Source organism: Sceloporus occidentalis, unplaced genomic scaffold (genome assembly GCF_023333645.1).
Source record: "Sceloporus occidentalis isolate IW3139 unplaced genomic scaffold, rSceOcc1.0.p SCAF_10, whole genome shotgun sequence".
Lineage (NCBI taxonomy): Eukaryota > Metazoa > Chordata > Lepidosauria > Squamata > Phrynosomatidae > Sceloporus > Sceloporus occidentalis.
Window position 1 is genome coordinate 26,431,683 of NW_028316990.1, and position 21,337 is coordinate 26,453,019.

Below are 21,337 nucleotides of genomic sequence, written 5' to 3' on the forward strand. Positions count from 1 at the left end.
ATGGCTCTGCGGTGGGCCTGGGCCCGGGCGGCGGCGCGGGGCCCTAGAGCCCAAAGCGGGCGTCGAGGTGAAGGCAGCCCCGGCTGAGAAGGGTGCTGCTCGAAAGAGGGCCTCTCGGGGGCGGAGGAGGAGGCGCCGGGGATGGAGGCGTTGTCCCCGCTGCCGCCGGCCAGGTCCTCGCAGAAGCTGCGGAGGAGGGCCCTGTGGAAGGGGTTCGGGCTGGAGGCCAGCAGGAACGTCAGGGACGGACGGAGCAGCACCAGGCCCTCCATGGCCCCGAAGGTGAGGCGGGAAGGGAGGCAGGGAGGGCAGAGGCCCAGGGAGAGGCAGGCAGGGGCCATTGTGACACTTCGGGGGCGGCGGGTGATTGTGACAAGGGAAGGAAACATCTTCCCAATAGCTTCCTCTCTAGGAATCTCCAGGTCCTCCAGCGCCACTCTGTGGTCGACATCCGCCAGGCATTGACCATAGAGTTGCGCCGGAGGAGCTACAGATGCCTAGCGGGGCGTCCTCTCTAGGAATATATAGGCCCTCCAGCGCCACTCTATGGTCTGGCAGATGTTGACCACAGAGTTGCACTGGAGGACCCAGAGATGCCTAGAGAGCTGTTCTGTTAGGTAAAAACAGAGTGTTTTTGTTATTTGCCGGGTTTTCCACATTCCTGAGGGTCCTGTGCCCCCAACGCCAGCGGATGTGGAGGGAAATGGGCCCATTGCAAATACTGCACCTTTGAGACCGACTCAGAGAAAAGTTGGTAGCCTGAGCTTTCCTAGACTTGAGATACTTCCTCAGAGGCATGTGGGCCAAAGCCTAGGAAAGCTCAGGCCAGTGATGGTGAACCCTTTACAGACCGAGTGTCCAAACTACAACCCAGACCCCACTTATTTATTGCAAAGTGCCACGTCCCTCTGGCTTTCTAGCAAGAAACTCTGGCAAACTCTGTGCTGGGGCAACAGCATGTCTGCCCACAGAGAGGGCCCTGAGTGCCACTTCTGGCACGAGCGCCATAGGTTCACCACCACTGGCTCAGGCTATTAATCCCTTTCTTTCAGTTAGTCTGAAAGGTGCTGCAAGATCCCTTTGCACTGCAGGGAATAGTCTGAGGACAAATCATAGAGTTGGAAGAGACCCCAAGGGCCCTGATCCAGTCCAGCCCCATTCTGCCATGCAGGAACTCTCAATCAAAGCATCCCCAATGACAGATGCCCACCCAGCCTCTGTTTAAAGACCTCCAAGGAAGGAGACTCCATCACTCTCCATTGAGGGAGTGTGTTCCACTGTTGAACAGCCCTTACTCTCAGGAAGTTCCTCCTAATATTGAGCTGGAATCTCTTTTCCTGGAGCTTGCCTCCATTGCTCCAGATCCTGTTCTCTGAAGCAGCAGAAAACAAGCTTGCTCCACCCTCAATATGACATCCTTTCAAGCATGGAAACAGAGCTATCATATCACCCCTTAACCTTCTCTTCTCCAGGCTAAACATCTCCAGCTCCCTAAGTCTCTCCTCATAGGGTTTTATGGTTTCCAGACCCTTCACCATTTTAGTCCTCCTCCTTTGGACACATGGCTCCAATTTCTCAATGTCCTTTTTGAATTGTTTTGCCCAGAACTGGACACAATATTATTCCAGGTGGGGCCTGACCAAATCAGAATATAGTGGCACTATTACTTCTCTTGATTTAGACACTATACATCTACTGATGCAGCGTCAAATTGCATTGGCCTTGTTAGCTGCCACATCGCACTGTTGACTCATGTTAAATTTGTGGTCTACTTGGATTCCTAGATCCCTTTCACACATATAACTCTCATTCAGCCAGGTGTTACCCATCTTATATCTGTTCATTTCATTTTTCCGCCCTAAGTGCAAATACCTTAGATTTCTATGTGAATGGAATATATATTGGATATATCAGCAGCATGGAAATGCACACTGTAAACAGGGTTATGCTGTACTATGACAGCCAGGTGTACTGGCCCTCAGTTCATGTTTGTTGCTATTCAGTACAGGGGTTGTGTGGGAAAGTGAACTATATAATTCCACTAAGGGATTTTTACACTACACTGAAGCAATGTAGGATCTTTGCCTCTGTCTCCTACCAGTCCTTAATTCTTCCTGGTTCTCCTCCCACCCCAGTTTTCCCCATGTAAGTTCATATACTCAGGTTTCCCACTGCCCAGTTGTACTGACTGAGGCAGAGGAACATGGCTGTCATATGGTCAAAAGCCCCAGTAGGGAGCCAACGCTTGTCTTCAACTTCCCTTCATTCCATCCATCTGAATTAAGAGTAGTTCCCCTTATCCGGAATTCTAAAATTCAAAATAGTCCAAAATTGTCCACCTGCTAAGATAATGACACCTTTGCTTTCTGATGGTTCAGTGTACACAAACTTTGTTTCATGCACAACATTATTAAAAACATTATGTAAAAATTTACCTTCAGGCTGTGTGTATAAAGTATACACATGCATTTCATGTTTAGACTTGGGTCCCATCTCCAAGCTATCTTATGTATATGTATATGTAAATAATCCAAAATCTGAGGGGGGGGGGGAATCCAAAATACTTCTGGTCCCAAGCATTCTGGATAAGGGAAAGTCAATTTCTATTCTTTTTAATCCTCTTTCCCAATTCGGGTGACCACTCCATCTGTCCACCACATGCTCTTCCTATCCCTTCCCTCTCCTCTATCACTGCACAGGCTGGCATTCTGGTTAGCGGCATGTGCAGACATAAAACATTTGCACAGGGCTTTATTTTTATGGTTGATGCAGAGGTTGGTATTCCCTTCCTCCCTTTGCAACAACCAACTCCCCTGAATTTTCCACAGAACAGTTGCAGTGTCCCCCATTGCCATCCTATGCCTGGTGGAAAATGAGAAGCAGGGAATGGAGAAGTGTCAGGCTATATGTCCCTGCAGCCAGACATGAACTGGTTATATCATCCACTATGTCCTCTGGAGGACCCTACAGGGACATAGCCAGATTCTCTTCCATCCTCCCCACACTATTCAGAAGGCACAAAATTGGGGGGGAAAGGAGGGGGCAGTAAGTCCAGGGGATGGCCAGCTGTATCATAGTGCCACATAGTACCCAGACAGGATTCTGGCCCATGCTTATTTCCATTCCCTTGTGCATCTATGCCCTGAGCATGCAGGGAACATTGCTTGATGTTGGTCCACACAAGGGCTGCAGCACACCTGAGGAACAAGCAAAGGAGACACTGGGAAGCCTAACCTTGAGAACTGCAAGGGAACAAAGGGAAAACAAAAACAGTCAATTCCCAGTTTCGATGTCAGATGTTAATTTATTCAGTCATAAGTCCATTCCATCCAGTTTCAGTCTAAACCTCCCCTTGCCACAAAAAAGCACAATGAAAAACTCATTTATTTTGTATGCACATCAAATGCACTATTTGAACTGAGAACGCCACTGCAAATTTTTTTATCACAAATCTACACAATGGGGATAATGAATCCAAAGGCAATAGTGTTCTAACCTGCACAACCATCCAGTAAGTGTAAATAAGGCTGACTCACTTCGAACGTGAGCCAAACACAATTCTCCCACAGGTCTGTTATTACTACCACTTGTGATTATCATCATCTGTCATGTCAAATTATGGGTCTTCTTTTATGAGAAGTAGCACTGAACTTTACAGATACTTCCACACAATTTCCAAACTGGGAGAGCCATCCCAACCTTTTTATTCTACCTCCTCCACAAAGGATCCGGCGCTTAGGTGTCAAAAGAGGAACAAGCAGTGTTCAGAACATTTTCTCTTGAACAAACACAACTGACGCCAGCGATGAAATGAAAGTGAAATCCTACAAATCTTTTTGAGACGCAGGAAGCTAGCGGCAAATTAAACATGTATACATGTACACAAAGATTCCAGCACAAACGATAATAACACATGTCAGCTTATGAATCTGCTATGAAAGGACTCAGAATTCAAAAGCAGTCAGGGAAGAGAAACCTGGTTACATTATGTACAGAGTTGCCTAAAACTACAAATTATATTTCCATTTATTTAAGTCATTTTAAAGTAAACTGGAGGCAGTTTTGCTCAGCCCAATTATTAACCATCTGAGGTGGACACTAAAATTGGGTAGCAAATGTTGAGCCAAATGTCTTTAAGTTTTCAAGGTTTTTTAAAAAAGAAAAAGTACTCAGGCACAAATCAAGAGAACCGAGACCTTTTTTTGCGGCTTTTGTGACAGAGGCTTCCTTAATAATAATAATAATAATAATTTGTTTTATTTATATACCGCTATTCCAAAGATCATAGCGGTGAACAGCAAGTAAGCTAATTAGCAAGTAAGCTAATTTGCCCCCAACAGTCTGGGTACTCATTTTAGCGACCTCGGAAGGATGCAAGCCTGAGTCGAGCTTGGGCCCTTTTGCTGGTCTTGAACTCGCAACCTTGTGGTTTTGAGTGAATGGCTGCAGTACAGGCATTTAACCACTGCGCCACCAGGGCTCCATGTCCTTAAGCCAAGAAACCCAGAAGGCACTGAAAAAACTAGTTTATATCATCCCTAAAACACAAATATTTTTGATTTCCATAGGCCTATCAACCCTCCATTCCTCTTTGCCATATAGAAGGCACTCGGGTCATTTTATCATATTTTGGTATTTCTAAGACCAATAGGCATCTAACCGCTAGTGGAAAACTATGCTGGTGAAAATTTGTTAAGTCAGGAGCAATTTTCCATTCTTCTTACTTTTTAAGTTTCATTTTTTTTAATTACAAAAAAGGAAAGATTAATCTGGCCACCTTTGGGTGCCTGGTTTGCAATGGCATTTCATCTCATTCGGCATGCAGAAAACTCATCTGCTGGGCTCAAACCAATCTTAGTTGTTGCACAAGGCCACAGTTCAGTGAACTCAGCCAATGTGGCTTCAGAGAGAGTCCTTCTAGGAGTCAATCACGCGTCCTGACCAGGTCTCGTGTTTTGTTCCGGGAGCCAGGTGGGTGATGACCACTTCCACGGCTTGTAGCTTCTCATTCTTTGGTGGAATGGTGGTCACCTTGTAGGTGACTTCGTCTCCAGCCACCAGGACATATTCTCCTTCAATGCTATGGGGAAGAAGGAGGGAGATAAAAAAATAAGAATTGCACTGTGGGAGCAGACTAATAGTCTGTTAGTTTACAGAAACCTTTGTAGACATTGTATGAAGGTTTGTTGTGGGTTTTTCAGGCTATGTGGCCATGTTCTAGAAGAGTTTATTCCTGACGTTTCTCCAGCATCTATGGCGGGCATCTTCAGAGAATGCCACATATGCCGGCGAAACATCAGGAATAAACTCTTCTAGAACACGGCCACATAGCCTGAAAAACCCACAACAAACAATGAATGCCGGCCATGAAAACCTTCGACTTCACATCATATGAAGGCTTTGAGAAATACTGCTGTCCCCACAACATGCTGATTCAAAGGTGGAAGTAAGGCCTGTAGCAAAAATACCACACGGTAGGCTTCCTAGCAGCTGAGGTGGGGGAAGTGTGGCCTGCAGCCCACATACATCTTACATGGCTCTGTTTTGTGGCCCCCAAGTTCCCAACTTTTAAAAAATATTGCAAGGAATTTTAATAACACAGTGGGCCCTCCCCATTTACTGGGGGCACAGGACCCCCTGAAAGTGGAAAACCGCAAATAAAAAGACCACTGTGTCTTTTATTTGAGAAAACACCTCTCTAAGAATCTCTCGGTCCTCCAAAGCCTTTATTATTCTTAATATCTTCCAGTTGTTGACCATAGAATTGCGCTGGAGGACCTGCAAATGTCTAGAGAAGTGTTCTCTCTAGGAATCTCTAGCTCTTCTAGTGTGACTTCTGGTGCAAACTGACTGTAGATTTGCACTGGAGGACCTAACTAGAGAGAACATAGTGATCAAATATGCAAAAGTCAAAGCCGCAAATGTGGAGGGCCAACTCTATTTACCTCTCACCCACCTCTATGGATCAAGGTTCAAAACTGCAGCAGATTAAAATACATCAATATAGTTTTGACACTTCATATCAGTTAAAAACACAACTAATTTAAAACAACAGACTCTTCTTGCAGGCCTACCCAGATGATTTTTAAGTTGTAAACTTTTAACTGATAAATGTTTAAATGTGGATTGTTTTAATACGCATGGGTCTTCTTTATTCTTTTAGGTTAATGTGTTTTTAACTGATGTTCTTGGCCTGTTGTTGTTCCCTCCCTGGATTCATGGGTAGAGACAGGTAAGAAATAAACCTCCCATACATCTATAAAACAGTCCCAAATTAGCTGAAACCAGGCCAAAATGTGACGTTGCTTCTGTTGGCCATGCAAGTGCAGCCCCTTCCCCAGAAATGGCGCAGGAGCAAAAAATGTCTTCCCATTAAATTAAAACTTCAGTCTAACCTTCCCCAATTTGTGTATTACAAACCCCATCTAATCCAGATAAGACACCCAGTTGGGAAGCTTGCTTAATTTTGACTAGATCCTGCCTTGGTTGAAAGCTGCATCACTTGCTTGTATGTTTTGTATTCGTGAAATGATCTTTGTGGGATGATCTGAACTTGATGCATGCCTTCTGGAAGAAATACTTACTCAGAGATGTGCACAAAGATGTCTGGACCACCATCTATTGGAGTGATGAATCCATGGCCCTTGGAACGGCAGAAGCATTTACATACCCCCTTGTAGGTAGGCCCTTCAGAGGCTCTTGCTGTCCTGCGAAGGAGGAAAGAATATCCAGAGTCTCAGAGAGGAATTCAGCCAGTAGCCAGACCTCCTGTTTGGTTATGCTCTTTCTACCATTTGTGGTCTCTTCCTCACCTTGATGTACTGGACCTAAGTTCTTTTGCTTCCATGGAGATGCCAGTGAGAGATGCCGCAGCAGCTCCCAATGGACAGTAAGGTCGAGAGGTCGAGGGCAGCTCCAGTCCATGTCCTCCCTTCACCTTCCCTTCCTTTCTCTTCCCTCCCCTCCCCTTCCCTCCCCTCCTCATGCAGCACAACTTTTGAGCTTCTGACCTGCATGCAGTTGTGACACAAGCAGCCATCCTTGAGTCATTTGAACTATCTATCTGTCACAATGTCATAGCTGCCATAGCTAGGGGTGGCAGCTAGCTGTCATAGCACTAGATTTTGAAATGTATTTTAGAGACAAGCAGAGTAGTTCTTTAATAACACAGATGTGCATGTAAATATTTCTGCTTAACAATTTGGCCCCTTTGGAATGATGATGACAATGATGTATTATTATTCGTATCCCGCTTCTCCAAACGAACGAAGCAGCTTACATTAAAAATATCCATAAAATACAATAGCCACATGTTTCCTTATATCCCAAACCCTCCCTAACCCTCTCATCCACAATAAAATACAATTGAATTGTTAGACAATTGTTAAAACAATTATTAAAACAGGGGAGAGGCAGTTAGAGCAGTATTCAAATGAATGACTGCAAGGATCTTAATCTGGAAAGGCCTGCCGGAAGAGATATGTCTTGACTGCCTTTTTAAAGCAATCAAGACGAGTAATATTTTGAATCTGGCCAAGAACCAGAGAATATTCATGTTTGCTCAGACAGAGTAGTGTGCATTTCCCCCCCAATGCAAACACTAGTTAAGATCTGTAACATAAGAGTTGTGCAGGGGAAAAGTTACTATGGCCTTTTACAGACTGCCAAAATAAAGCTGCTTCGGGTCTCTTTGGAGGTATGCTATTTAAATGATGCATGGGTCCTAAGAGTCCGGAGGTCACGCTAAAGCTACACGCCATTCCTAAGGACTGGAGTGCAGCTTTGGTGCAGCTTCTGGATTCTTAGGATGCATGCATCATTTAAACAGCATACCTCCAAAGATACCCAAAGCAGCTTTATTTTGGCAGTCTGTAACAGGCCTATGGCTCCCTGTTCACCAGACCCAGGAGTCCACATATTGTTGTGACAGCACCCCTGAATGGCCGTTCTGTGACTGACACAGAATAGGGAAGGTGTGCCCCATAGCCAGACACAAATCAATGACATCTTCTGCTGAGATCTGGCAAAGTCTCAGCAGCTGATGCCATCATTTGCATCTGATTACGGGGCACAGCCAGATGCCTCTCCAATCCGACATGCTTTTCACCAGCCATATAATGGTCATCCAGGGGATCTATTGCAGCAGAAGCTAGACTCCTAGAAGAGCTTTGACCATCATGACCCTCCCCAGATATGATCCCGCCAACTCCCCCAGATACTCACGCTGAATATGTGCGAGTCCTCCGAGTGGGAAGAGGGCTGGGGATGAGATATCCTCTCATGGGGGAAGGAGAGCGTTCCCGTGTGCGGCGACCTTCTGGCAGTCTAAGGGCGCCTGGCGAGGGGGATCGCTCATGGGCAGAAGCTGACTCTGAAGACATTTCTGGTACCAGAGGAACCCTAATAAGAAGAGAGGTCATACTTTTAAAGAGGAAATGCATCTGTTTCATGTTATACTTCTTTAGAATTCCTGGAATCAAACTATGAGTTGGTCTCAAGTTTACCTTCCACAAGAGAAGGTAGAAAATACAGTGGGTCCTTGCTGTCTACTGGTGGATACCAAAATCCATTGGATGACCTACTTCCCTGTGGATACCAAAATCCATGGATGGATACCAATTCCCTGTGGATACCAAAATCCATGGATGACCTACTTCCTAGTCCCATTATACACAATGGTATCACTTATATAAAAATGAAAATCAAAATTTGCTTTTTGGATTTTTTAAATATATATTTGTAAGCTGTGAATAATTGAATCTGTGGATACAGAATCCATGGATACGGAGAACTGACCGTAACAAACAAATAATTGGAGGCCTCATGTTCAAATCAAGACAGAATTCCCTGAGTTGATTTCCACATTGGTTTTGTCAGTGCCTTTCTACCAGGGTTGACAGAAACTGAAGTAGGAGTATGAAAGCCTGAAACTGATGGTGCTTTTCATCCCAAGAGCATCTGGAAAAGATACCGCTTTGCATGTCTGTGTACAAACCATGGCTGTGGAATTGGAAGCAATTTTAGGTTGAGTTAGGGTCAGAATCAATAGAAACACATCAACTGGTAATATTAAATGCCTAGTTTACTGCATACTTACTTAGTTTCATGGGAATATAGGAAAGTTTTCTTGTTCAGAAAGTAGATTCTGAAAGTTAGTCCTACTGCAACTCCCATCAATAGCTAATGGTCAGGGAGAATGGGTGCTGCAGTACAACACCACTAGGAAAGCTGCACATTTCCCACTCCTGATGCATTGTCTTTCCTTTTTAAAAAGCTTTGAAAATATCAACATTTTACCTCCTGATTTATTTTTCAAAGATGTACATAAGGGGGAGCAGGAAACCGAAAAGAAAAAAGGCCCTTTTCTGTCATGGCTTCAACAATTCACATTAACTGCGATTCCTTGCTCATTTTTCTCATTATGCTCCAAGACAATTAAAATGTGTCTCCCACGAAGTACCAACAACAATAGAATTTGCTGATTCACCAACTAATTAATTACATTTCGCTCCTATTAGTGTGACAGCTGCTGAACATTAATAGCTCTTGCTCACATACAAACATTTCAAGTCTCTTTCACCGTGCAAAATTGAAGGTCTTTGAGACCACTTTAACCGTCCTGGCTGCACCCTGCAAAATCACTGAGTTTGTAGTCTGGGGCAAGATGCTTGAGAAGGCTATTCTCAGCCTTTGAGCTGCCAATACTTCAGTTCCCAGAAGCCTCTACCAGCATGGCTAATAATGATGGATTCTGGGAGCTGAAGTCCAAAAATCCAGAGGAGCAAAGATCGAAAACTGCTTCACTGCAGCTCTGACAGAATTCAAAGCCTCACAGAAATTACAAATTTCAGGTTTCTATAGGACAGGGCCAGTTAAAGCATTAAAGTGGTTTTGTATGAAAGAGATCTAAATTTATTCACTTACGACCTTTATATCCCACTTTTCATTATTTTTATATCCCATTTTTAACGTAAGGGACTGTACAGAGAAATCCAGGGCACGTTAAATACCCTAAAAGCATCAGATCCCATCCGATCATGAAAACTAAGCAAGGCCAGTTATGGTTAGTAGTTGGATGGGAGACCATCAATGAATACTAGATGCTGTGGGCTATATTTCAGAGGAAAGGAACGGCAAACCACCTCTGACTCTTCAGTCCAAAACAGACTGCAGAAATAATCCAGTTTGAGATTTCTTTAACTGCCTTGGCTCAGTGCTAGGGAATCCTGGGAATTGTTATTTATTGTGGCACCAGAGCTCTCTGACAGAGAAGGCTAAATGTCTCACAAAACTACGATTCCCAAAATCCCATATTATTAAACCAGGGCAGTTAAAGCAGTCTGAAACTGGATTATTTCTGCAGTGTGTTTTGGACCTTCTTTGCTTGATAAAACCACTATGAAATTCAATGCAGCCGCCATAAATTGGAAGGCAACGTGAAAGCAATACACACACAGAGACACAAGCCTCTCCTACTCTTCCCCTCTTATCTCACAACTTCCCTGTGAGGTTGGGATGAGAGTGACTAGTTAAGGTCAATGAATTTCGTGTGTTAAGAGTGCAAGAGATTTGAATCTAGATTTCCCAAGTCCCAGCCCAGCACTCTGACAATTACACAAACTGGATTTCTCAATGTACAGATAAATAACGAAACTTTCCTTATTTGCCCTGTGTCCAAACATAGGAGAAATGTGGGATATGTATGAAAAATAAAACAAATTGTTCACGTAAATGTCCTAGAACAGAACATCAACTAAAACAAGGAAAAAAACCAAAACCTACCCTAAATCACCCTTTTATTAAACTCCTACACAGACCTTTTATTAAACTCCTACACAGACCAATCTCATGAATTATGAATTTTCCTGACATCTCAGGGGGGAGAAGGGGACACCAGTGCTGTCAGTGAGAAAACTTTGCACCCTTCTCACAATGATGAAAGAACAAAAATTAAGTGGTTTCTTTAGGATGACAAGAAAAAAGAGCAGTCTCTTTTTCTTCTCACTTACATTTAAGTGATACACCCAGTAAGGGGGAACAGGCTTTATAAAATGATTGAAACAATAGTCAGGATCCCAAGAGGAACAGCATGCAATTTTAAGAAAATAAAATGGCAAATGAGGTTCCAGATAAGCAGAGGTAAAGTGACACTGTGTGTGTGTGTGTCTTCAAGTCAACCATCTACTTGTGGCAACCCCATGAATCTCAAAGAGCTTTCTTAGGACCTTATCACATTAGCTCAGAAATGGGATTTAAAGTAGGAAAAACCCGCAAATGCGGGAGACTTACCACATGACGTTTAATATGCACACCTGAAATAACGTGAAAATAAAACAAATGTAAGGGGGACAAAAACACCTTTTTTACTTTTGGGAGGTTCCCACAAGGCCCTAAATTGAACAGCTAGTCCCTACCAGAGGAGACTTCTTGAATTAGTGGGACTTATGCAAGTGTTTTACTTATCAATTCCCCAATAATTTAATGGCTCTGCTGTCGCTAGGATTAGCAACTGGATTTAGCTCAGTTGCCAAGTATTTGATCCTGAAATGCCCTGGTGTTGAACGGCAAAGTTTGCATGATCACTTAATTTTTGATAAGCTAAATCAGGGGTAGGCAACCTGTTTGAGCCGGGGGCTGGGTTGCTGTCCCTCAGACAACTGGGGGGGCTGAAGCCAGGGGGGGAGCTTCCACCCTCTGGGGGCGGGGCCACATGCCAGGGGTGGTGCTTCTGCCCTCTGGGGGTGGGGCCACATGCCGGGGCGGAGCTTTTGGCCAAAGGGAAGGGCTTGGGCACCCGTCCCAGGCCCTTCCCTTCGGCTCTTCCCTTCGTCCGAAAGGGCTCCAAGGGGCCCTTTCGGACGAAGGGGAGGCCTTGGGCAGGCCGCCTCCTGGGCTCCCCCAGGGCCCTTGCGGCCCCAGGCCTCTCTCTCTTTAGGGAGGCCTGGGGCTGCATGGGCCCAGAAGGAGCCCGCAGTGCGGCCCCAGGCCTCCCTCCAGAGAGAGAGGCCTGGGGCCACAAGGGCCCTGGGGGAGCCCAGGAAACGGCCTGCCCAAGCCCTCCCCTTCAGCCGAAAGGGCCCCTTGGAGCCCTTTCGGCCGAAGGGAAGGGCCTGGGACGGGTCTCCCTAAGTTGGAAATGACTTGAAGGCACACAACAACAATATTTGATCTTGGTAAAGAAGGAAATAGCTATATGAATGTTTGAAAACAGTATTTCTCACCCATCCTACCAAAACCTTCCTCTTGCTTTCCATATTGATTTTCATCTAGATCCCAGCAAAAATCACTGGGTTAAGCGCTTCAATTCTTGATAAGCTCTGGGTAAAATCGGGAGCTTCTATGAATATATACGTTGACTCACTATTCAACAACTGACATTCAGCAATGAAGATGACTAAAATAATGCTGTTATGCTTTGCACACATCATGAGACGGCATGATTCATTGGAAAAGACAATAATGCTTGGTAGGTTGTTATCACTGTGTACCTTCAAGTCACTTCTGAGTCTGACATGGCAACCCTATGGTGACCTCTGAGCATGGCATAGTGATTTGAGTGTTAGACTACAACTCCAGAGACCAGGGTTCACTTCCCAGTTTGGCCATGAAACCCACTGGGCGACCTTAGCCACGTCACACTCATCTTCAGAGGAAGGCAATGGCAAACCTTCTCTAAACAAATCTTGCCAAGAAAAGCCCATAATAGGTTTTAGGATCCTCATAAGTTGGGAAACAACTTGAAGGCACACAGCAACAAAGACAACCCTATCATGGGTTTTTTCTTGGCAAGGTTTGTTCAGAGAAAGTCTGCCTTTGCTTTCCTCTGAGGCTAAGAGACTGGGACTTGAGCAACATTACTCAGTGGGTTTCCATACCCAAGCAGTGATTCAAACCCTTGTCTCCAGCTTCCTAGTCCAACACTCAAACCACCATGCTTGGTATAGTGGAAGGCAATAGAAAAAGGAAGAGGCTGCATTACAGGTAGATTGTATCAATAAAAGAAGCCAAGGCCCTGATTTTGTAAAAACCCAAGCAGAGCAGTTTATGACAAGGGATCTTGGAGGTCTCCATTCATAAGGTTGCCATAACTCAAAGTAAACTAAAGATAGTTTCATCATAGAATTATTTTACCATTTAGTGCTTCAATGTACTTGGAAAACGCTTCTATATTCAATCTAAATTACCTACAGTAAAGATAATAAGATGTCTTGAAAGTGGGACCCAAGTCTAAACATGAAGTTCATTTATGTTTCAGATGTGCCTTATACTCATAGTCTGAAGGTAATTTTATACACATTATATTTAATACTCTTGTGCGTGAAATTTGTGAGAAAGCAAAGGTGTCACTAGCTCAGCTACCCCTGAAAAAAGTTTTGGATTTTGAAGTATCTGGGGATTCTGGATAAGGGAGACTCAGCCTGTATAGGAGATTGTAGGCTCAGAAAAAGAACGGTGGCCATCACTTTCACATATTTCTGCTAAGGTTCCCTGGGTTATTTTGGCTGCCTGGCTCTCACATTTATGCAAACCATTCCAGTCCTGGTGTGTTAAGTGTGCAGTCCCTACAACTGCCCCGGCAGCATCAAACGTGCCACATTTTCGACTCTTGTTGCATTGACTTGGCATCCCCACAAAGCACAGAGTAAAGAAGGCCGCATAATGGGAACACAGAAAAGCCATTTTCCCTCCCCATATCTCTCTCATGTTCTCACCTTCCTGACTTATGCACAGGGGAGATGCTTTAGCGAACACAGCAGAGCCAGGGATGCTGACTCACCTAATTGCCACAACTTATCCACTTCTCTCCTTAGCCTCTGCCATGCTCACATGGAACAGAATGCAAACGATAAATACATCAGCGGAAATGAACCCTTTGTTCTAATACCAGCACGATTCCCCACGGAATCAGAACCAAGAGAAGACATTTGCATCCATTATCACAAAAATCTTACAGTTTAACTTGGGGAGAGGGGAAGGAACAATCCTACAATTCTCAGCAACACTCTTCCCACCTCAGAGATTCAGTAAAAGCAGTGACGAAAAAGAACCAGTTTTAAGACACACAGGCTGAATCTGCACTGCAGAAATAATGTAGTTTGACATCACTTCAACTGCCATGGCTCAATGCTATGGAATTCTCAGATATGTAGTTTTGTGAGCTATTTAGCCTTCTCTGAATCCATTGCATCACACATCAGCTCTCACAGCCTTGAATGTCCATTTTCTTTATTCATTCAGGGGACAAGAAGAGAAAGTTACCGAATACATTTATGTTTTTAAAAAGTCCTCCGCTACTCCCTTGCCAGGCAGCAGAACAAGTATCACCAGTGAGCACTCCTGAGTTGCACCACTGGTGATACGAGAGACAGAAGCACAAGTGTGTGGCCTCGCTGTTCATCTACACAACCCAGTATTAAAAAATGAGGCAATCTGGGGAGGAAACCAAGGCCTTAGACAAGCAAGAAATATTGTTGGAATGACCTAACGAAATTCTGTATCTTTCCACAATAATTTCTTAACCAGCATGGCCTGTTGTGTTGGTGGAGTGCCTTCAAGTCGTTTCCAACTTATGGCAACCCTATCACAGGGTTTTCTTCAGTTGCCACTGCCATCCTCTGAAGCTGAGAGAGTGCGACTTGCCCAAGGTCAGCCAACAGGATCTGAACCCTGCTCTCCAGAGCCATTGTCCAAATGCTCAAATCACTACACTGCATTGGCTCACCAGCATGGTTGTTAAGCATATACAGTATACCCATGATCTCTGGCCATGACTCCTCTCATGAGTCTCTGAATTACTTTCTGGTAAGGAACCAGAGACTAAGGCTCATTACAGACCGCCGGATTGTGGCGGTCTGGCTCCGCCTCCGCTTGCAGTGTCCGGGAGCCGCAGCAGCCAAACCATGCGGCTCCCGGACGCTCTGAGGAAGGAGCGCGGAAATCGTGCACTCACGGCATCACTTCCAGGGCACGACGTGCGGACGCACAGCATCCGCTACGTCAATATGGCGGCGGCCGTGTGGAACAGCTGCCACCATTTGTCACGGACTCTGACCATGATAGGGTTAGGGGCGTCTGGAAGAGACACCCCTTTTTCAAACTGGGAGGTCCTCAGGACGTCCCTAATGGCGATCTGTAACCCGCCCATGGCTCACCCCAAAGTCACTCAAAGCACCTGGCAGAGGATGGGCTTCCTAGATTGGATGGCTTGGATTTTCTCATTCCTCCACTGCCAGCGCTTTGCAACCTGCAGCCCTTTTGGCCCCATTTGGCCATCAGTCTAATTTCAAAACTTTCTCTTCAACTTTTCTGTTCAGTTTGGTATCTTTGGCAAGATGACATACAATATTACTTCTACAGCAACCCACTCTGGGGGTTATTTAGTCATATGCTCTGTAACCCAATGTCCTCAGTCAACAAGAAACAGATTCCATATCCTTATCTGGGAAAACAGAATATTTCCCAGAGAGTCTTAACATTTTTATTGACAAAGTGTAGTCTTCAGGGTTTTGAAGCCTGCCTGACATGCTTGCTTTCTACTTGCAGGGACTGATGTTGGGAAGAGGATTCTGTCCAGCATCCACTCCTTCCTTCAGTCTGAAATGTTTGTGGATTATGGCCAGATTACCAGCAGCAGAGGTTACTTCCCTATGAAATGGGAGGGAAGGGACACTTCTGACCTGCTACTTACCAGTAGAACAAGCTCCCGTTTTCCCGCTCTGGACCTTTAAAAGACTCCTGGGGTAGAACCCTGACAGAAAACCTTTTTAGCTGCTTCTTTGGCTGAATCCAGTTGTTAGCCTCAAATAGAGTAGGCCTAATGAATGAACAGGATTTACATAACTGTTGATTTAACAAATTCCATTAATTTAATTGTCTGCTTTAGTTGAGATTCAGAATTGGGATTTAGCCCATTGGTTTTAAGGATGGAGAATGCTCATGATAATAACAAAGCTCCGGGAACTGATTCCTATGATTCAACCAGCAATTAATCAAAGAAGCCACAAGACTGGCAATTAAGATGCATTTCATTCATTGCCTTCCCACACTAAATACACCTAATGGATCCTCATCTACCTTTTTTTTTTTAATGAAAAGCCTTTCCTACAACACTCCTCCATTCCACATTATGTCCCACCATGTCATACAACCTTTCTTTTTTATACCAAGACTAACACACAAGTTGAGTCTCCCTTATCCGAAATGCTTGGGACCAGAAGTGTTTTGGATTTCAGGCTTCCTTAGATTTTGGAATATTTGCATATACATGATGAGATATCTTGGAGGTGGAACCCACGTCTAAGCATGAAATTCATATATGTTTCATATACACCTCATGCACATAGCCCAAAGGTAATGCTGTATACAAACAGTTTCATAGGTGTTAAAACTGAACTGCAGTAATATCTCCCAAGGATGACTCAGATGATGCCTGATTTATTAGCTTTCAGCTCCAGATAAAATATTTGTTATTCTCTTGGGTTTTGTTTTTACTCTTCATACCCTTTTTTATTAGATGTTTGAACTGATTTTCTGTTCTAGCCTAAATGTTGTTTGGCTGAGACAAGTTTCCTCTTTTCTCGGCTAAACAGGGCATAACAACACAACATTCCCTCCAACTGTCCAGGGATTAATCCTCCATCAACCCACTTTTTTGGGCTGCTTTTAAAATATCCCATTCTCTGTCTCCTCCTCCCACTTTCTGTCTTCTTCCTCTGCCTACATACTGTATATACTCGACTATAAGTCGAGCCAATACATCAGTACAGTGGAACCTCGCCATACGCGGGGATCTGTTCTGGATCCCGCCGCATATGGCGATTTCCGCCTATGCTCGAGCCCCATTGTAGACAATGGGGCTCGTGCGCGGAGGTGCACGGGGCACAACAGGCGCGCGCGCCCATTCAACTGAATGGGACGCGCCACCCCTTCTGCCCCACGCGCGCCCAGCGGCTTGAGCGCGTACGCTCAAAGCCGCTTAAAAAAAGTCCGCGTATGCGGAGGCCCCACTGTACTGCTTAGAAAAGTCCTAAAGCAAGTGAGCCTGACACACCAATCGCCACTGAACACCAATTCCTTCCCCCTCCAGTCCGTTTTCCAAGCTCTGGCTTCCTAGGGAAAAACCTCTCTATTTAAAAACACTTGCTTCTCTCTCTGCTCCGTTTTGCAAGACCTGGCTTCCTATGAAAAAAGCCTCTGCATTTAAATCCACTTGCTTCTCTCTCTGGTCCCTTTTGCAAGACTGGACTTCCTATCAAAAAAAAAAAAGCTCCATTTAAAACCATCTCTCCATTCCCTTTTGCAAGACCTGGCATCCTATGGAAACAACTCTCTATTTAAATCCACTTGCTTCCTTTCTCAATCCAATGTTCAAACCTCTCCTCCAGCACCTGGGAATCGGTTGGGAGAGGTCCAGAGAAGGAGAAGGAGGGACGGAAGTGGTATTTCCCCCTTTCCATCCTTCCTTATAGCCCCCTAAAGTTTACCCTAGACTTATCCACGGGTCATATCAAAATCCAGGATTTTGACCCTGAAACCTTCCCTCGACTTATACATGAGGTCAACTTGTACACAAATATACAGTATACAGTAAGTTGCTGCAAACGGAACTGAAAGTGCAAAAGTAGGGGGCAGGAGAGGAGTCTTGCCTGTAGATTCAGGGAAAAGCAATTTGCTACAGCACTGCACTCTGATATTGCTTGGCCACACATGCCCCAGCTTTCATCTGTGAAGCATTGCATGGTAGTACGCCCTGTGAGGTAGTTTAATCAGATATATAGTATATCACATACAGGTTGAGTCTCCCTTACCTGGAAATCTGAAATTTAAAATACTCCAAAACCTTTTTTGTGGGTGGCTGAGATAGTGACACCTTTGCTTTGTGACGGTTCAGTGTTCACAAGCTTTGTTTCATGCACAAAAGTATTGCATAAAATTACCTTCAGGCTATGTGTACAAGGTGTACATGAAACATACATGAATTGTCTTTTTCCACTTGGGTTCCATCTTCAAGATACTTCATTATGTGTGCATATGCAAATACAGGTATTCCAAAATCCAAAACACTTCTGGTCCCAAGTACCGTATTTTCCGGTGTACAAGACGACTTTTTAGCCCAGGAAAATCTTCCCCAAAGTTGGGGGGCCGTCTTGTACGCCGGAAAGCCTCTGGATCCTAAAGAGAGCCCTTGGCAGCTGTTGCCAATTTGGTGACTTTCACACGAAAATTGGGATTTTAAAGAGATTTTGGTGTGATTTTGGTGTCTGGCTCTATTTCAGGGCAGATTTGGTGACTTTTGCACATTCAGCTCCAGCCCTGACTCTGAGAGCGAGGCTGGCTACAGAGCAACCAATCCTGTTTGGATGGAGACACTAACAGCCAGTCAGAGAGAGGAGAGTGGTCGCCCCCCCGTCCTCACAAACTACAATTCCCAGGATTCCCTGGTTTTTCAAGGGAATTGCCTCCACACTTCCAGATCACAACCCCAGAGAATGAGTCTACAGTATATCAGTGTTGCCAATTTAAGTCCACTTCTGCAGGTGCATTTGGATTTAATAATGATAACAATAATGGTGATGATGATAGAGAGATAGATCTTCTAGCACCTTTGAGACTCACTGAAAGAAAAGTTGGCAGCTTTCCTAGCGTACTTCCTCAGATACATGGGAATTGTAGTTCATTGTGGCACCAGAGCTCTTTCTCACAAAACTACAATTTCCAGGGTTCTCTAGTACTGAGCCAGGGCAGCTAAAGTGGTCTCAAACTGGATTATTTCTGCAGTATGGATTGGACCTTGAGCATTTTTAATAGCGAAGGTCCAAAACACACTGCAGAAATAATCCAGTTTGTGACCGCTTTAACTGTCCTGGCTCAGTGCTTGGGAATCCTGGGAATTGTAGTTTGTTGTGGCACCAGAGCTCTTTCAGATAGAGAAGGCTCAATGTCTCACAAAACTACCATTCCCAGGGTTCCCTATCACTGAGCCAGGGCTGTTAAAGCAGTCTCAAACTGGATTATTTCTGCAGTGTGTCTTGGATCCAACTCAGGCTGCATCTTCACTCTAGAGACAATCCAATTTCATACCGTTTTAACTGCCATGGCCCAGTGCTATGAAATCCTGGGAATTGTAGTTTGTTGTCACACCAAAGTTTGCTGAGAGAGAAGGTTAAATGTCTCAGAAAACTAGAATTCCCAGGATTCCATATCACTGAGCCAGGGCAGTTAAAGGAGTGTCAAACTGGATTATTTCTGCAGTGCAGTTGCAGCCTAACACGTTTCTATTTGGCACAAAGCTTCCTGGGCTTTGATTCCAATAGGAGCCACTTGAACTGCCACGGCTCCATCCATACAGAATCCCTGGGATTTGTAGTTTGGAGCAGCGCCCCCCCCCCCCACATTCTTTGGGCAGAGAAGGCAAAAGACCTTATAAAACTACAAATCCTAGGATTCCAATAGGATGGAGCAGCAGCTCTTAAAGTGGTGTCAAACTGCATTAATTCTAAAGTGTAGATGCACCAAGAGGAAGGGCGGGAGGAGTTGTCGAGGCGGGTGAAATAATGTTGTGTATGCTATTATTTCAAACGTGGAACACACTCCTTCCTCAGAGTGTAGTGGAGTCTCCCTCCTCTTCCCCTCCTTTTCTTCTTTCTCCTTCTCCTTTTTTCTCCTCCCCCCTCTTTCTCCTCTGTCTCTGCTGCTGCTGCTGTTGTTGTGTGCCTTCAGCTCCTTTCTGACTTATCATGGAAGAGAGGGGTAGTCTTATACGGTGAGTATATCCCAAACACTCTATTTTAAGTTGTAAAGTTGGGGGTCGTCTTATATGCCCAATCGTCTTATACGCCGGAATATACAGTATTTCAAATATGAAAGATTCAACATGTACTATATATCTTTTTACTGTAGCCGTAAGTGAGTGCCAGCACGGTGTAGTAGTGGTTTGAATGGTGGACTATGGCTCTGGAGATCAGGGCTCGAATCCCTTCTCAGGCATGGAAACCCACTGGGTGACTTTGGTTGGGCAAGTCACAATCTCTCAGCTTCAGAGGATAACAATGGCAAAACCTCTCTGAAGAAATGTGCCAAGAAAACCGCATGATAGCTTCACCTTAAGGTCACCCTAAGTCAGAAACAACCTGAACACAACAACAATAAAGTATTGTTGTAATAACCAAAGAATGATGCAAACCATCCTGATAAACAAATTTACCAATTCAAATTGTACCTCAGTCACAAACTTACTTCTGTGCAATTCTCCCAGCTTCCAGTGATCCAAGGCTGTTGTAAAGGGTTACCAAGTTAATGCCCCATAAGCAATCTGAACCCTTGAAATCCCACAAGAGAAATAAATACAAATGTGGAAGGAAAATGGAGAGTACAGCCCATGAGAGCAACTTTCCAGTCCCCACTGGCCTAGGCCCTCACTTACCCTTCCTCACAAGGTTGTTGTGAGAATAAAATGAGGGGAAAAACCTTACAGAGAAAGCATTATACTTCTGGAAGGACGGAAGGGACAAATACAATAAATATCTAGAGTGGTAGGAAGCCATCTTCTTAATCTCCTGCAGGCACAAAAGCAACAGATATAGTTTACAAACTTCAGGGTGAGTCTTCCTTATGCAAAATGTTCCAAAATCCAAACTGTCCTCTTGAGTGACTGAGATCCGTCACACCGTTGCTCTCTGGCAGTTCAACATACACAAACTTTTCATGCGCATGATTAAAAATATTGTATAAAATTACCTTCAAGGTATGTGTCTAAGGTGTCTATGAAACATACATGGATTTTGTGTTTAGATTGGGTCCCATCTCCAAGATGTTTCATTATGTACATATATGAAAATACAGGTGGTTCAAAATCCAAAACATATCCCAAACACTTCTGGTCCCAAGCATTTTGGATAAGAGAGAGTCAAACTGTAGATGTTTGCCTGTCTACTAAAGGCACAACCCTAGAAAAGAAGAGTAAATATAAAGTATAACCCCCTCGGGAGCAGGGCCGAGAGGAAATCGCAGGGTTTCCTATTCCTCCACCCTTTTGAAAATGGAGGCAACCTTATTGTTTTTTTTCAAACCCAGAGCAGATGTTTGGCCCTGTGTGGTCTCCTCAAAGGCTGTTTTTTGCATCACTTTCACCGGCTACCATTCTTCATCTTGCCCCAACAGTGGAAAAAACCCGACAAACAGTAAACAGTTACACACAATAAATAAAATGCTGCCTTAAAAAAATATCAACAGTAATCTAGTTTGGCAGTTGTTCAAAGTCCATGCAAACACGTTTCTCAGTTTTGCTCCAAATGTGTTCAAAGGTGCGGCAAAAATCCAGTTACTACTCCCAACCAGA

The 21,337-nt window shown here is 44.4% G+C and overlaps 1 protein-coding gene and 1 long non-coding RNA gene across 3 annotated transcripts in view; one reads left to right on the forward strand and one right to left on the reverse strand.

Annotated features, from left to right (window-relative positions):
- Positions 1–8,666, forward strand: LOC149306242 (uncharacterized). Its single transcript, XR_016282493.1, has 3 exons — positions 1–282; positions 6,164–6,232; positions 8,466–8,666. It is a non-coding gene; the product is annotated as an uncharacterized LOC149306242 (long non-coding RNA).
- Positions 3,291–21,337, reverse strand: part of CARHSP1 (calcium regulated heat stable protein 1) — a 27,871-nt gene continuing 9,824 nt past the window's right edge. For both annotated transcript variants that reach the window (XM_089540456.1, XM_089540455.1), the window contains exons 2-4: positions 8,224–8,400; positions 6,585–6,707; positions 3,291–5,080 (exon numbers count right to left, since the gene is read on the reverse strand). In XM_089540456.1, the coding sequence (XP_089396582.1) occupies positions 4,918–5,080; positions 6,585–6,707; positions 8,224–8,381 (444 nt within the window). In that variant the 5' untranslated portion in view covers positions 8,382–8,400 and the 3' untranslated portion in view covers positions 3,291–4,917. The remainder of the gene's footprint in view (positions 5,081–6,584; positions 6,708–8,223; positions 8,401–21,337) is intronic.